The following is a 16842-nucleotide window of genomic DNA, read 5'->3' as shown; positions in this document are numbered from 1 at the left end:
TTTTTTTTTTTGCCAGTCCTGGGCCTCGGACTCAGGGCCTGAGCACTGTCCCTGCCTTCTTTTTGCTCAAGGCTAGCACTCTGCCACTTGCACCGCAGCACCACTTCTGGCCATTTTCTGTATATGTGGTGCTGGGGAACTGAACCCAGGGCTTCAAGTATAAGAGGCAAGCGCTCTTGCCACTAGGCCATATCCCCAGCCCGGTTTCTCTTTTCTTGAATGTGAATTCTTATTTCTTGGATTCCCCCCACCCCCCCTTTTTTTTTTTTGCCAGTCCTGGGGCTTAGCCTCAGGGTCTGAGCATTGTCCCTGGCTTCTTTTTGCTCACGGCTAGCACTCTGCCACTTAAGGCACAGTGCCACTTCTGGCCTTTTCTATATATGTGGTGCTGAGGAATTGAACCCAGGGCTTCATGTATACGAGGCAAGCCCTCTTGCCACTAGGCCATATTTCCAGCCCTCGTTTTTTTCCTTTTGTAAATTGTTTTCTTCAACCAGCTATAGAAAGGGTTTCAATGTAACATGTTGATTTGTCTATACTTCCATCATTCTCCCCCATGTACCCCATCCCCACCTGTCCCCTAAAATTTCCTAGCTTGGTTTTCATGTATGTACATTGAGTATTACAACCATATTTGCCCCTCATTTCTCTTTCCATCTATCTGCTTCCCACCTCTAGTCCCTACCCTTCAGTCAAGTCACATTTCAGCTTTCTGGTCTTGAAATTTTTTAAAATATATTTATTTGTTTCTTGTCAAAGTAATGTACAGAGGGGTTACATTTTCACATGTAAGGCAGTGAGTACATTTCTTATCCAACTTGTTACCTCCTCCTTTGTTTTTCTTACACCTTCCTCTAGTTCTCTCCTTACCCTCCCCCGAGTTGTACAGTTGGTTCACAGCAAATTGTCTTGTAAGTATTGCTGTTGCATTGGTTTGCCTTTTACCCTTTGTCTCTCCATTTTGGTGTTCCCCTTCCCTAGTTCCAATAAAAGTACATATAATACCCAGTGTACCAAAGTCAGTTACAGTGACATCAGGGGTAAAACCATGGGGAAGAAAGACAAAAGAAAAAGGCATAATTTCATATGGTACATTGAAAATAAGAACAACAAAGATAAACCACTTATTTCCAAATCTTGTAGTTCATTTTGGTTAGCATCATCTTAGGTGATCATATGTACATTGCTATTGAGCTATTGTGCTCCTCTACTAGGACTATCCTAGACAAGTACTAATTGTTTGCAGTGAGTGAAACCATAGAGTTTATGTTTCTTTGGGTCTGGCTCACTTCACTTAGTATTTTTTTTAAGTTGTTCCATTTCCTTATGAATGGGGCAGTGTCATTCTAATAGAAGCATAGAATTCCATCATGTATATGTACCACATTTTCTTTTTTTTTGGCCAGTCCTGGGCCTTGGACTCAGGGCCTAAGCACTGTCCCTGGCTTCTTCCCGCTCAAGGCTAGCACTCTGCCACTTGAGCCATAGCGCCGCTTCTGGCCGTTTTCTGTATATGTGGTGCTGGGGAATCGAACCTAGGGCCTTGGGTATCCGAGGCAGGCACTCTTGCCACTAGGCTATATCCCCAGCCCCACATTTTCTTGATCCATTCATCTACTGAGTGGCATCTGGGTTGGTTCCATATTTTAGCGATGGTAAATTGTGCTGCGATAAACATAGTTGTATTTGTAGCTTTAGTGTGATCTTGCTTGTGATCCTCTGAGTAAATGCCCAAAAGCGGGGTTGCCCAAAGATTTGTTTGGTTTTTTTTTTTTCTAAGAGTGAATTCTATGTACAAGTTCAGTTTGCTTATGCTAACAGTCCCTAACCTTACTTTCCTGACTCTGTGGTAATTTTAAAATGGCTCTCTAAGGTCTTACTAAGGGCCTATGACATTGGTCTGGTTCTTCTTGCATCTCGGGAGTTGAACTTCTCTACTGCTTTCTTCATTTGCCCTCACTCTAGGCTTGTTTCCTCTCTTTCTGTTGTTTGGACACTTATATGTACCTTGACTTTTCTGCCCTGTAGCATGCCTTGAGGCATTCTTCTGTGGCATAGTCTTGCTATCCTTTCTGGGATTAGACCAGAGCAGAAGGAGCTCTGATGTGTGCTCACATTCATCTTGACAGGAAGCCTCTCCTTTATGCAGCAGCCATTCACCTCTCAGAAGCCCATGTGTGAGCTGCCTGCTGCTCTGCAGGCCTCCTTGGGCCTCCTTTGCTCATTACTGTGCAAGACTTCACCTCCCTGGCCCAGCTTCCCAGCTCCCTCCTTTCTCCACACTCTGTATGGCTCTGATCATTTTGCTCTTTTAGCCTTCCTCCCCTTCAGAAGCTCTCTCTGACATTCTCCCTACACCCCTATTCCAAGCCCTAGGACCCTCCTAAACCTGTTGACATTCCTGCCCATAAGATCAAGTCCTGCTGGCAGCTTTGCATCTGTTATCCACTATAGTGCCGGGTCCAGGAAACAGACTTGTAAAGGAGACTTCAGAAAGACTCCATAAGGCACCACTCAGGCCTTCATGTATTGGCCTAGTTTGGGGTCCTTGGAAAGCAGTCTGAGATAGGAACTTGGGTGATTGGTTTGGGATGTGGCATTAGGCAGTGTGAAGGAGGGCTCAGGAAGCATAAGATAGGAATGGAAGCCAAGTCCGTTAGGATGTGTCAAGTCCATTAGGATGTGTCATTGGTCAGGTGGCTGCTCTGGGCAGCTGGGGACCCCACCCTTCTGGGCATCCCAGACGTGTAATGGAACCTGTGCAGGCTCTCTGAAAAATGGAGCCTGGGACATTGACCCCACTCTTCACTGAGATGCTCTCCCTGCTCTCGGAGGCTTCTCTTGGAGGCCTCACCTTTCCTATACTTCCATAGTGCTTTGCTGGCTCCTTGAAAGAAATCTGAAAGCCCTTCTTCATGAAATAGCCTTGTTTGAGTACTATGAGTTACCTGGGAGCAAAGGCTTGGCATGAGTTTTGTTGTAATCTGAGGGTCTCACTGTGTTTAGTTTAGATTGAATCTGGGCAGGAGTCTGTGGGGAAATCAAGGGGAGGAGATCATAGCAGGAAACTTATCATGCTCATTTCTTCTATTGGAGAAACAGGCCAGACCTTGTGAAAGCTCTACGGGAACTGCTTGGATGGATATGCCTGGCAGATCAGGAAGCTTCTGGAGAACACATTGATGGGAAAACAGAGAAGATGCTCAAGCAAATTGCTGTCCAGCTGAGAGGAGAACTTGGGCATTCTGTCCCAGCCAGCCCCTTTGCCAAGCCACGTGATAGACTGAAGTCCTCTTGGAGGGCCCAGCTAGTAAAGACAGGTGAAGTGGACAGGACGGAGCTGAAAGATGCCTCGGTGCAGACCATGGCTGTGGAGGAAGACCTCCTCAGCTTCGCTCATGAGGGGCAGAAGAAGGCTTGGGGAGAGATAGTGGCAGATGCCACATTCAGCGCTGAGCCTCAGCCGGAGAACATGTGCGGGATGCCAGGGATGCAGACCACTCTCCTCTCCTGTGTGGCCAACAAAGTAAGTAATGCTAGATGGTAATTACGTCTTTATTTTGCAGAAACAAGATTTAAACAGTCACCTCCAATGCCACTACTTTCTTCATGGGAAGAGAGACTCTGTGTCTACTTTGTCTGTACTGCTCCTGGCCTCTACCTGGAGTTATATGCCCTTCTAACCATCACCTTCCCTCCCTCACCCCTGCCCCTGCCCCTGTCCCTGCCTCTGTCCTCTGGTTCCATTTTTGTTGTTGCTGCTGTCAGTACTGGGGATTGAAGGAAGGCAAATGCTTTTCTACTGAGCTAAATCTCCAATAGGGCTCCTATCTTAATCATACCACTTTTGTGGTTTCTTCAGAAGAAAAACCCTCATGGAGTCCTATTCCTATATCATGTATAGCTCTGTCTTTCACATTTTTTTTTTATAAGGGACATGTTTCCCTGTGGTGCCTGCCTTAGCATTCCCTTGTGAGAGAATGTACCAAAATTCATAGTGTTGACCTGCTGAAGACACTTCTTTCTGCAAGTTACAATGAAATGGTAACAACCCCTCTTTCCAGTACATGTTTTAGTGAGAACTTAGGTTTTATTTAGGAGGACTTTTGTGGTGGTGAGGTCTTCTGAGGACTTTGTCTGTTTGAAGGCAGGTCCTGAGTGCTCATGGCTGGCCGGAAGTGAACCTGGGATGCCTACTGCACAGCTGTACCTATTCCTTGGTCCTTTCCCTCTAGCTTTGGGGACCTGGAATGGTGTGTGTGGGGGTGGGGGGTGGGTTCTGTGAGTATATGCATGTTGACTTCTCTTCAGTCCAGGATCTCTCCCTAAGCTTTTCTGCAACGATAATCAAATATGCCAAGTGGTTGAAAAGCAGACAATGCCTAATTGGACTGATATAGTAGTTCTTTTGGGAGAAGAGGCTGGGTTGAGATCAGTGTCAGGGAGATACATTCTTTGGGAAGGAAATTGGTCCTGTTTCTAATAGAATTCCACAGAAGGCTGGGAGATTCTTGTTTCCAATGGCTGTTTTGTAGCTGAGAAATCAACTGTACACTCTGCTTCATAGCAGCAGAATGGAGAATTAAGTTTATTTTCTGACCACTAAATTACTGCTTTTGTGCATACCAAAGAGAGTTGGATATATCATTAGCAAAATTGCTTTTGATTGTTTTAAATTATGCGCCCAAACTGTAATTTCCAGAAAAGGGTTTTCTAAAGATATCAGTAGAGACCCCGAAAAAAAAATACACTGACATTATATTAATGGTACTCAAAATGCAAATTTGTGCAATTTGGCTGGAACAGAAGTGCTCTCATTCGCCCCAGCTCCTTCAGTTTGTACCTGTGTATTAGGAAAACTCGGTGTTTTTTTTTTCCTTTGGTTTTTTTGTTTACTTTTTCTCTATTGTGTGGGAGATGCCATTCTTTTTCAGGAAAATTGGATAATTGAATGGACTTAATTTCCCCAAATATATTTATTTTTAGTTTGAAATTGTCCTTGCTGTGTTTTCTAAAGGAGGGAAAGTATTTATTTTTAATCATCTGCCATATGTACCAGGGATTTTGCTAAATTCTCTATCATTTTGTTTAATCTTCTTAAGAAGTGTTTGAGTTTGGTAAGTATTATGTTCATTTTACACGAGAAGATGTGTAGGCACTAATAGGCTCAGCATACTGTCCAGAGTGACTCAGCTGGGCATTGTCAGGGAGAGGGAGAGGATTCGAATTCGCCTGGCTTCAGAGGCCATGGAAATGTCAGGAGTCTGCCTTCTTTGGAGGGAGTGGGGGCCTCTTATCTGCAGTGCCTGCAGAGTAGAGAGAAGGTAGTCATTTTCTGGATGGTTGGTAGTGTCAGAATGGCTAATCCTGTGGTTTAAGCTAGAGCTCTGTATCCTGTTACACAGAAGATTACAGCAGCCCAAAAGTGAGGTTGGCCAGACAGCTTCCAAAGTTGAGTTACAGAGGCAAAGAGGATGGTCCTGCACAGACCTGCCTGTGGTCACTTTGGACTGGCCACTGACCTGCATTTTCTCCTTGGCTTGGATGGATCAGTGTGACCTAGATCTCGTGGTAACGTGAGGCAAGGGTCTGCACAGATACCTTATATGTGACATGGTGGGAGCTCGGAGTGTGAGTTCTTTATCACCCTTCCAGTCCCCAGTAACAAGTTCCAGTCTTCCATCATTAATAAGGTGGAGGTGGGACTGTTGGGAGGCCATAAGGCAGCATTTTGCATGGTGTTATTTTAGGACCGGTGTTAGGTTGGCTGACGGCAGTCTTCCAGCTTGAAATTGGCGTTGGCATTTGTGCACTTGCAGATCTCTTCTGCTGCCATATGACACATAGATTTGAATCCAGGAATAAAGACTGGTGGAGACCCAGGGCCAGCAAATGCTGTTATTTCCCATTCCTCTTGATAAAACATCTGCCTCCTCCCAGGTGGACTCTGTCACCCCCTCATACTGTTCTTGCCCTTGAACTTGCCATCTCTTCTTAGGAATTCCAGTGCTGATGGCATCTTTCCTAACTGAGCCCTGGAATCTAAAAACTGCTTTGAGCCTGACCCTCAAACTTTCCTGTTGTCTTACACTGTACTACTTATTTGACATCTCTGTTCTTTGTATGGGAACAGAGGTGCTACCATTCCTCATCCTGTGAGCTCTGAAAATGCAGTTTATCTGAGCAGTGTGGGAAACTGTGTTTGGAAGCACTGAGCATGCTAGGCGGCAAGGGTCCTCTCTCACCTTCTACAGAAACTGAGATCTCATTTCCCAGGTCTCAAGTAGTTCCTCTTTTAATCTCAGCTTTCTTCTCCATTATTAAAAAAAAAAAAATCATGATGGTATCCTGCAGTTCATCCATTTCAAGTGTGTAACTCAAAGACTTTTAAGTATATCCACAGAGTTATACAACCATTGCCAATCAGTGTTAGAACATTTTCACCATCCCCCAAAGAAACACTGTAGTCATTTGCAGTCAGTGCAGTTTTCCCCCTTGCCCACTCTGAACTCTAAGCCACCACTAATGTACTTTCTGACTCTTTCGATTTGCCTGTCTGGACCTTTCAGATGAGCAGGATCACCATCCTGCACGTGGCGGTGGGTGACTGGCCCCTCATTTAGCATAATGTTTTCAGGGTTCACCCATATTGCCTCATGGATCAGTGCCTTATTATTTTTTTTTTTGCCAGATAGTACTCTAAAATCTGACTGTGCCAGATTTCATTTGTCTGTTCATCAGCTGATGCACTGTTGAGCTTTTTCTATTTTTTGGATACTAGGAATAATGTTGCTATTCATGTACAAGTTAACATGTGGACATAACACTTTTTTTCTTTTGGGTTTATACCTACAAATGGAATTGTTGGATTATGTGGCTATTCCAAGTCTAACCATTTTGAGGAGCTGCTGGATTTTTTTCCAAGCTGCCAATTGCCTTTGACATTCCCACCTGCCATGCATGAGCATTCCAGTTTCTCCACATCCTCACCAAGACTTGTTACTGTCCTTTTGGTGATAGCCATCCTAACGGGTGAGAAGAGGTGTTATTTTGTTGTGATTGCACATTCATTGTCCTGATAACTAGTGATAATGAGCTTCTTGTCATGTGCTTATGAGCTATATTATATCTGCTGTGGAGAAATGTCTGACTCATCTTTTGCCCATCTTTAATTGGATCACTTGTAGTTTCTTTTTTCTTTTATTGTTGAGAACTAAATGTAACAATTCTTTATATATGCTAGTGTTAAGTCTCTCTCCTCAGCTGCTAACTACATTTAAAATTCCCTACTTCAGAGACATTCTTGTTTGACTTCTTAAGTTACCATTTCTGTGATAATTCCACAAATAGTTGTAGAGCACCAATGATGTACCAGCTCTTGTTCTGGAAACTATGGATAAAGTCAGTAAGACACACAGAACCCCTGAACCCTGGATGGGCCTTATAGGCAGGTGCAGAATACAGTGAATACATAACTGCATAGAGATTTAATTATAATAATACTAATATTTCTTGAGGATATAAGAGAGGGAGTTGACTTGGTCTTGGAAGTCAAAGCCCATGCTTGTGAGGAAGGCACAGCTGAGCTAAGTCCTGATGAATGACCCAGTTAGGAGGCAAGGATGAATGTTCCAGGCAGAGGTGACAGTATACAAGAAGGCCCTGAATGCAAAGAGTATGGCATTTTGAAGAGCCAAAAGAATCTCAGAGTAAGATACAGAGGAAGAGTAAAGAGGCAGTAACTCAGGCTTCAGGTGTAGCAGGACTTAGTGCTAGGTCTTGGTATGGACTTTGACCTCTGGCAGAGGGGAACTGGGAAGCTGTTGAGATAGTTTTAAGCAGAGAGAGTGCCAGTTTGCCCCTTTGCTGCAGTGCAGAGGATTAGAGGGTGTGAAAGCAAACACGTGGAGACCTTTCAGGAGGCCACTACTGTGGCCAACGTGAGAACTCCCAATGTTCTGGTAGCAGTAGGGGATGAGGAGAGATGAAAGAGTTCAGACAACTTAGGACCTGGAATTATTGGAACTTGAGCAATGAAAGTCAACAAGGCAGAGAGAAGCAGTGTAAATGACTTCCAGGTTTCTGGATTGTATAATAAGGTTGTGTGATTCACCAAGACAGAAAATTGGAGTGTGTAGACCGGGACATGGTGTGATGGAGTAGCAGAGTTGAATTTTCAGTTGACTTCGGAGTGCCTGTGAGCCATTGCTGATAAAGATGTCAGGGAATGTCAGGGTTGGGATTGGGAGCCTGAGGAATCACACTGGGTTAGGAGATCTGTCAGTAACCACTGGGACCAGAAGGTATGGAAGGTGGATCTACTTATTAGGAAGAGCAGGGAGTGAGAACATAGATGGGGGAAGTTTCCCAGAAGACTGAGCCAGAAATGGAAGTACCATCCATGGAACATTTGCTTTGTCCATAGACAGTAGTAGACCAGGGCCCAGCACGTGTCAAGGAATGGCTGTGCCTTTGACAATCAGAGGGGTCCTTTCAAGAAACATGGTTTCTTATTGGGGATTGACTTGAAGCCATTATGGGAACCATTATTTGGGAGCTATTTCAAAATGTCAGCCTGAGAAGAGGCACCTACAGGATGTGTGTGTGTGATGCACATTCATTGTTGTGCCATGTGTGCTTTCAGGAGGCAAAGAAGTCCCGCCTGCCAATCCGGATGAAGCCAGCCGGGTCATCAAGACATACGTCTCGTTTTCCTGCCACTCAGGAGTTGGTGGCTCAACTTCGGGGCCAAATCATGGAGCTTCAGGGTGAGCTGAAGGAGTGTAAAGCACATAATCAGCAGCTTCATCACAAGTTAATTCTGGTAGATGCCCTGATGGAGGGGAAGCCAGCACCCGAACGAATGCTGCTGAATGGTAAGCACAAGAAAAACACCTTCTCCACCACGAGACAAGCAGCCCCACAGAACTGCCTGAAATGTCAGCCCTGTTGTTTAGAACTACAGTACGTTTGAGTATAAATTTCATGAATTGCAGTGATTAATCTTCATTCTTGACAAATGCACCATGGAGGAACACAACAGGGAAAATGAACCTGCAATTTTCTATCCATTCTGGAGTCTGGATAAACGGGGTCTATAGTGCCCTCAGCTCTCAGGGAGCCTTGTACCCTCTGCAGGAGCTGTGTCTGGTGTCCAAGCGGGCAGTCTTTATTGTCCAGGCTTTGTGGCCTGGCTTTGTCTGTGGAGCCTCAGCACATGATGTTCTGGGTATGCAAGGGAGAGTCGTCTTTGTAGAATTCTTCAGAATATTAGGTTATCTTGGGACTGAGCCCCAGCCCTTCTGTCTTCCTCTAGAAGGGAACCACATCTGCAACCCCTGTGGATTGGCCACCTCTGCTCTCCTAGGGGCCTGGTAGAGGGGGATCCTCTGGGCTGAAGCCTGGTGGTGCAGTGAGAATCCAGAGATCTGGGGGAGGCAGCGATGTTTCATGCCTGTGGCCCACCAAACCAGTGAGAGGCTGGAGAACACGGGGCATGCTCTTCCAGGCAGTGTAGCCAGTGCCTCACCAGGAACATCCCATATCACCGCACCCATGGAAATACCTGTGCTGGGCTGACTTTCACCTCCTGCTCTAAGTAGGTGGTAGCAACAGGGTGTTGAGAGCAGCGGCAGTCATTGCAGTACATTGTCCTGTGTGCCAAGCACTCTTCTACGCCCTGCCAAGACAGGAACTCAAAGCAGGCTGAAATCTGTATCCAGATTATGTTTTTATGTATCTGGGAAGACAATAGCACTTACTATGTGAGAAAATAGGTGTGGGGAGATGTAAAGCAAGGGAGTGAGGGATGGTGAGAAGGCTTGCTAATGCACACGATGTTGGAGAGGTTTGAACCTCGGTGACAGGTGGCATCTGGATGGAAATGGGGGCAGTGAGCACACTAGTCATCTTGGGAAGAAGGAACAGGGTAAAGGCTCTGGTGTTGGCTTTGAACTTGAGAAGTTAGATAGATTGTAAGGAGACCAGTCACAAGACTGGTGTTGAGGGAGAAAAAGAGAGATTAAGATGATGAGGGCAGGGATGGAAGCAGCAAGCAGGCTTTCATAGGATATCCTACATAAAATTGGACACTGTTGGAGGAGTTTGAGCAGCAGAGCAACATGATCTGATGTAAGCCTTATAGCAAGAATTGACAGAGTACTGTCATTCTATGGTTCCAATTCAGCTTTAGGCCTGTTTTTACAGTTCAAAAGGAAATATACTCACTATCTGAGTTTTGTAACTGTAACACCTCTGTACATCATCTTTACAATAAAATTTTTAAAATGTTTTATAAGTATATAACCACATCCATTTATTTGCATACCATCTAACTACTTTTGTGTTACAAGTCAGAGTTGAACCATTGTGATAGAGCTCATATGACCTGCAAAGCCTGAAGTACTTGTTATCTGGATCTTTGAGAAAAGTGGGCTGACTTCCATTTGAAAGGATCACTTCTGTTGTGAACCACCAGAAGGATAGAGTTGTGCTTGCAAGATTACAGGCCAGGACAAGTTGTGGGGGACGGGGCGGGTGGGGGGGGATACTGGGCAGCTGTTAGGTGTCTGGTTTTGGATGGTTGAGATGCCTGTTGGCCAGCCTAGTGGAGACATCAGGTAGGTAGTTGGAGATCGGTGAGTCTGGAGTCTAGAAGAGTGATATGGGCTGAGGTGAAACCTGAGGAAATAGCCACATAGCACTGATACTGAAGTGATGTAGCTCAGAACTCAAGGTAAATGAGCTGGGCTTGCTAGAGATTAGAGGTTGGACTGCAATGGTGCAGCCATCTCAGAAGCTGAGTAAAGAGCACTTGCTGTGTCAGATCTTGTTAGTAACTCACATAAGACAAGGACTGAGGATCAGCCTAGCCTTTAAGGGAGCTGTTTCAGGTTCCAGATGGAGAGTGGAGGGGAGAAGTTGAAGATCACAAAGGCAGACACCTCTGAGGAGCTGCACTCTGGAGAGACACAGAGAGGTAGGGCAGTTAGGAGCCAAATTGGCTCCAGGGACTGGGCCACTGTACTAAGGTTAGGTTGCTGGCAATGTAGTTTGGCAGCCTGAGCTGCAAAGTTGGTACTTCCAGGAAGACAGATGCTGTGATGAGACAGTGTGGAGCACAGGGATATAGCGATTGCAATCCCTTTAGTGATGCTCTGGAGGAGGTAATCTCCTTGGGATGGCTGGGTTCTCTTAAAATGAGGGCTGAGGCCAGAGGAGATTGGCAGTCTTCAAGATTGCCAATGGAAGGGAGAGTCCTGGGGAGGAGGTGTGTGAGAGCAGGTCACTAGGTTAGTCAGAGGTTGGTAGTAACACTGCAGCCCTGGACTTCCTGTGGCAGTCGTGAAAGGAGGACTTTGTATTTGTTGAGCTCCACCATACATGTTCAAAACATGATGGAATGGAATCTTCCCAACCACCCTCCAAAACAGCCACTGTCCCTGTCTTAAGTTTAGGCAGCACTTTCGAGAGGAGTGATCCACCTAGTCATGGTCCTAGCTTCCAGGGCACTGTGTGAACCAGCCTGCCCAATTTCAAAGCATGTGGTACTCTGGTGTGAATTCTATGAACTAGAGCTAGAGATACCTTCCATTAATTGTAGGTTCTCTCTTGGGTTTACCGTAGTTGAGGTTTCAAGCTGAGTTGGCTTTTATCAAAATTGCCCTTCCTTCCTTCCCTCCCTTCTTTCCTACCTAGTGTCAATCTGTTCTTCCATTCATTTGGGCATCATTCACATGTTCAGTAAGTATTCCCCAAGTGGCTGTGTCTCCACTGTAGGCACTGGAGGTAAGAGAGAGATGAAGGAGACATGGTTTCCGCCTTCTGAGAGCTCCCTGTCTGGATGGGGGTGGGAGCAGTCTAGCCAACCAAATTGGTACAAGGAGTTGGGGGTGGGGTTGAGGGAGAGACTTCAGAGAGGGAAGATTTTCTAGCAGAGGTAACAGCCTAGGAGGGCCCTGGTCACTGTGCCCTGCCTCCCCCTCTGGGGAGGTGCGAAGCTGTCTCAGCCTGCCCTGGGGTTGCCAGGAAGACTCTGGGACTTCTCTTGCTTGGGAAAGTGGGCACACGTCGGTGGAATGGAATTTCTTTTCTCACTCAGTTTTTTGAGACTCTGGATTTAAACCATTTCAGACAAGCTGCAGTATATTTATGCTTTTTATGTTCTGTTATGGCAGCTCGATAGATTAATTTTATCTTATAAATTGCATTTTGCCTCCCCAGTGTTTTTATTTTCCCTGTTGTATCTTTGTGTTCTTCTCAGATGCTTGGCTAAGTTTCAAGACTATGGTTTTATTTTTCTCTCTCTTCGCCAGTGCCTGCAGCTCAGCCCCTTGTGGAAGCAGCCTACCAAGACAGCCCAGGCAAGCACGAAGAATCGCAGAGCACACCCTCTGCCCAGAGAGACAAGGAGGTGGACAATGACGAGCACACCAACCTTGAGACCGGTCAGAACTCAGCTTCTTTGTGTGTCCAACAGCTGCCTGGTGCCAGGCACTGTGTAGAGTGGTTTATGTCAAAACTCTCAGTAGATCTAATAGCAGCTCTCATGGGTCATCATTTTCATTCCCACCTGTCATATGGGGGGAAGATAAGGATTTAAAACATGACTGACTGGGGTCACCCAGCTTCTAAGGAGGTTGAAGAGTCAAGACAAAGCAGGCTACCAGCTAGAGCTGATCAATCCATGTGTCTGACCTTTCTGGCAGACAGTGCATGGGTTCAGGGGGTTCAAAATGAAAAGACCCAGTGCCTACTCTCAAGGGACGTTACACAACCACACAATGAGGACACCAGCACCACATCAGCCTGTTAATATCCAATGTGGATGGGCTGTTGTCTGCCAGGGAGAACGAGTTTGTCAGGGGAGAGCCTACTGCTGAGACCAAGTCATTGGGGATGGGACAGAGAATGATGCGTGAGGCTACAGACAAGTTGTAGCCAGTCCTTGTTAATTATGAAGTGTTATTAGCACACAGATAGACACAAAGGGTAATGCAGCAGCTCCACATTCCCATTCAGCCAGAATGAGCACGGGTTTACTTTTTTTTTTTTTTTAACCCCAGATCTCTTTCCCTTCTTTAAAAATACAGCTATTGTTCTGAATCTGATTCACTGTGTGAGCAATCTTGGTCATCAGGAATCCTAAATCTGCTGTGGAGTGGCTGAGGGAATACCAGTCTCTGGGGAACAAACTGGCTAAGAGCCTTGCTCCCACTAGTGGGGCCTTTCCCAAGGCCTGGGAGTGTGGTGGTCACATGCTTCTGGGTGTTCTGGGCTTGAGGAGAAAGGTACTACACCAGGGACCAAAACATTTTTTAGCTGAGCTGTGGAAAGTTATAGAACTACATTTTTTTTTAAGTATTAGAATTTGAAACCACCTTCCCTGGGCTTGTTAGGTGGGTGTTCTAGCACTGAGCCACACTTCCATCCCTTTCTTGGGCTGGTTATGTTTTGGGGATGGGAGTCTCACTTCCTGCTCAGGGAATGCTCTTGGACTGCCATCCACCTATGTCAACTTTCCATGAAACAAGGATGACAGGTATGCCACCATGGTCAGCTGTTGGTCAAGAAAGGGTCTCATGATTGCTTTCCCATTTTTTCTTTATTATATTTAAGTAGTTGTACAAAGGGGTTTTAATTCAATATGTTAGTTTATAAGTACAATGCATCTTGATCTTTTCTTGCTGGACTGGGCTGACCTTCCTTTCTCAGCCTCCTACATAGCTGGGATTGCAGGGGTGAGTAAACCTATTGTTATATGGCTCGAACTCAGGGCCTGGGTACTGTCCTGAGCCTCTTTGTGCTTAAGACTAGCACTCTACCATTTGAGCCACAGTGCCACTTCTGGTTTTGGAGTGATTAATTGAAGGTAAGAGTCTCATGGGGACTTTGCTGCCCAGGCTACTTTGAACCATGATCCTCAGATCTCAGCCTCTTGAGTAGCTAGGATTACAGGCATGAGCTACCAGTGCCCAGCTAATTTCCTATTCTTTTTAAGTACCCCTGTATCACATATCTGCTGTCGTCTTTCTGAATTTGCATCCAGAACTTGGCATGTGTGTTGCCTGTGCCGGAACTCTCCATTCACTTGCTGTATAGCTGAATTTTCATTCTCTAGATCTCTACATAAGCTTAACTTTTCCTAAGGTCACTTCCTGAGCTCCCCAGGATTTGAGGTCTTCTGCTGTTAGCCCCATATCATCCCTTGGTATTGAGTTAAGTTGCTCAGTAACTGGCTGAGTGCTGGGGTGACTTCACTGCTATCACTTCTCCAGGAGCCCCTTGATTAACTACCAAGTGAATGAGGGACCTCACACAGGCATTCCTGTTCTTCCTATAGAGGATCTTCCATTGTGGGATGGGTGTGAGGATGTAGCATTTGGAGTGTCAGAGGTAAGCAACCAAGCTGGGTTTTTTTGGTGGGGATGGGGGTAGGAGTGCATTAACTATATAGGGAAGATTCACTGTGACATTTCCAATGCATGTTTATTTGCCATATATATGGCAAATATTGGAATATATATACACTAATCAATCTTACCCCTCAATCACTCTCTCTTCCACCTTTCCTCCCTTCCTAAAACAATTTGAGGTTTCCTTGTTCTGTTTTTACACATGCAAATAGTCAACTTCAACCATATTCATCCTCTTTCATCCTGTGCACCCAGGCTCTACTGCTACTCCTGAGCCTTGGGCAGATTCTCTAGCTCTCAAAGCCTTGACTTTCCCTTTTTTCAAATGGAGATTCTGCCATTGTCTCACTGTACATTAAAAGAACAACTCTGGTGAGGTGCTAGGTGTGTGGACCAGGTCCTGGAATGTGATCACACCTCCAGAGGTCCCCATGCTCAGCAACCCATGACCCTACAACCCTGCCTTCTTCCACACCCTCCACACAACGCTCTTGAGAAAGACAGGGGGAGCAGCTCCTTCAGACCTTTATCAAGTGCTGCTGAGCAGAGAACACTAGTAAGGAGACTTGCTGTATACTGGCCTTGGTGCCTAAGAGTCAATTTCTTGCCTCTGCTAAGTCGCAAATTGCTGTAGGGCACTTTGACACTTTGAGGATACTTCTGAAGTCAGAGCTACTGAGTGTTGGGACGATATGCTTGTCACATTATTGGGAGCAGAGTTTACAGTGGAGCCCATCCTCCCAGATAATCAGGGTCTGTTGGGGGTAAACATCAGAGTGACTGCAGTCTAGAACAAAGGGAACATTTATATAGGACGTGCACTTGTCTTTGCCTCATGGTTACCATGAAAGTCACCAGAACCAGGCTTTAGTGAATATTGCTTCTTCCGTGAAATACAGACAAAATTCCATTCTAATGAGGTTGTCATTAAAGCTGTTTCCTTATTTTGGAGGGCAGCTTGGTGGAACAAAGCCTTGTTGGGAGTTCTTCCCCCTGTGCTTCCTCTCCCTTATACTCTTTCACCCAGAAGTACTTATCAAGTACCTTCTTTGCCACAGGCTCTGTACAGACACCAGAGAAGTAGATGAATGACCTGGATTCTACTCTCAAGACCCACACAGACTAGTGAGCCTGACAGATTGTATACAGTAAAAATGTTTCGTTGGAAATGATTCCTTGTGGTCATGTGGTAGCTAATACAAAAATGGTTATTTTTGAGATATTTGCCCTATGAGCAGAGGGACAAGAGTGGACGAGGAACCAATTTGTGAACTGGAAATCACACTGTGAAGTCTCACAGAATACTTACGCTTATGTGATTTTCTCTCTGAGAGACTTGCAGGTCTTCTGGCCCAGCCACACTGCCTTTCCCCAAGCCAGCCAACCTTTGCTTGCCTGCATCCAGTGAGGGCTATCTCCTTCCATCTTTCTGTGGCTTGAAAGGAAGAAGCAGCTTTGATGAGCAGTTCTCTTGCCACTCATCTTAAGCCATGGTAGATTCTCCTGCTCTAGAAGCCTTGACTTTCTGTCAAATGGGGATTCTGATGATGCCTCAGTTGGTGGAGTGCTGTGGAAAGAACATAGCAGCAGACATTATTCCACATAGTCCTCACAAGTGAGCAAATAAGCACGGCAAATGATGGTCATTCATTGGAAGGAGACTCATTTGCCTAACTGAGGACATGCAGCTACTAAGTGGGAGAGCCAGTGTTGGAGCCAGGGATGTTGCCTTTTAAATCTGGGGTTTTCCTACTATACATACTAGGCTGCCTCTTAAATATTCAATCACCTCCTTATGTGGAATTGAGCTTTCTCTGAGTAGCAGCAGTGTGCAGTAGTTAAGGACAGAAGCTGTAGAGTCAAGCCTCACTGCCACCGTATTAAGCATCTCTCCTCAGTTCCATCCAGGGTCAGCTGAGGCTCTAGGGTAGCAAGTTATTTGCTTGACTCTGCAGCTAGCAAATGGCAGGGCTAGGCATGACTTGTAGTTCTTTGGTCCAAAACTCTATATATCTGCTGTGCCCTCTGCCTCCCATACAAGCTGGCTGCATCTCTGGGGGGCTTAGGCTCAACTTAAGGAAAGGTGAACAGAATGGGAGTCAGTGAATCAGTTTGTAAAGAGGACACAGTAGCACATACATGGGGGAATCGGAGTCCCTCTTGTTGTGGGTGTTTGGAATGCTTGCTCTTTAATGCTTGCTGTGTCATGAGCCTTCTGGGTTTCTCAGAGTGTCACTGACTTCCTATCTGTGCTGGCTTCTGTTCCAGGCACTGAGAACACGAGGGTGGAAGGCCACATCCTGGTTCTAAAGGAACTTGTGGTCTGGTGCTTGGGAGAGGCACCCATATAATAATTGTTGCTATGTCAATAAAGCCAACTGCCGTCCCTCCAGTAGCATCTGTCATGTAGCATACGCGGTGTGTGCAA

General features: G+C 45.7%; 1 protein-coding gene across 7 annotated transcripts in view; it reads left to right on the top strand.

Moving 5' to 3' along the window:
* The window catches only part of Cdk5rap2 (CDK5 regulatory subunit associated protein 2), a 178609-nt gene that overhangs the window by 117619 nt on the left and 44148 nt on the right, over nt 1-16842 (top strand). For 5 of the 7 annotated variants that reach the window (XM_048340677.1, XM_048340673.1, XM_048340665.1 and 2 more), the window contains 3 exons: nt 3097-3526; nt 8645-8876; nt 12315-12446. In XM_048340677.1, the coding sequence (XP_048196634.1) occupies nt 3097-3526; nt 8645-8876; nt 12315-12446 (794 nt within the window). The remainder of the gene's footprint in view (nt 1-3096; nt 3527-8644; nt 8877-12314; nt 12447-16842) is intronic. The other 2 variants (XM_048340655.1, XM_048340682.1) reach the window with 1 other exon arrangement.

Source organism: Perognathus longimembris, chromosome 1 (assembly GCF_023159225.1).
Source record: "Perognathus longimembris pacificus isolate PPM17 chromosome 1, ASM2315922v1, whole genome shotgun sequence".
NCBI classification, from domain to species: domain Eukaryota; kingdom Metazoa; phylum Chordata; class Mammalia; order Rodentia; family Heteromyidae; genus Perognathus; species Perognathus longimembris.
This window is presented reverse-complemented; position numbering and strand designations above follow the sequence as displayed.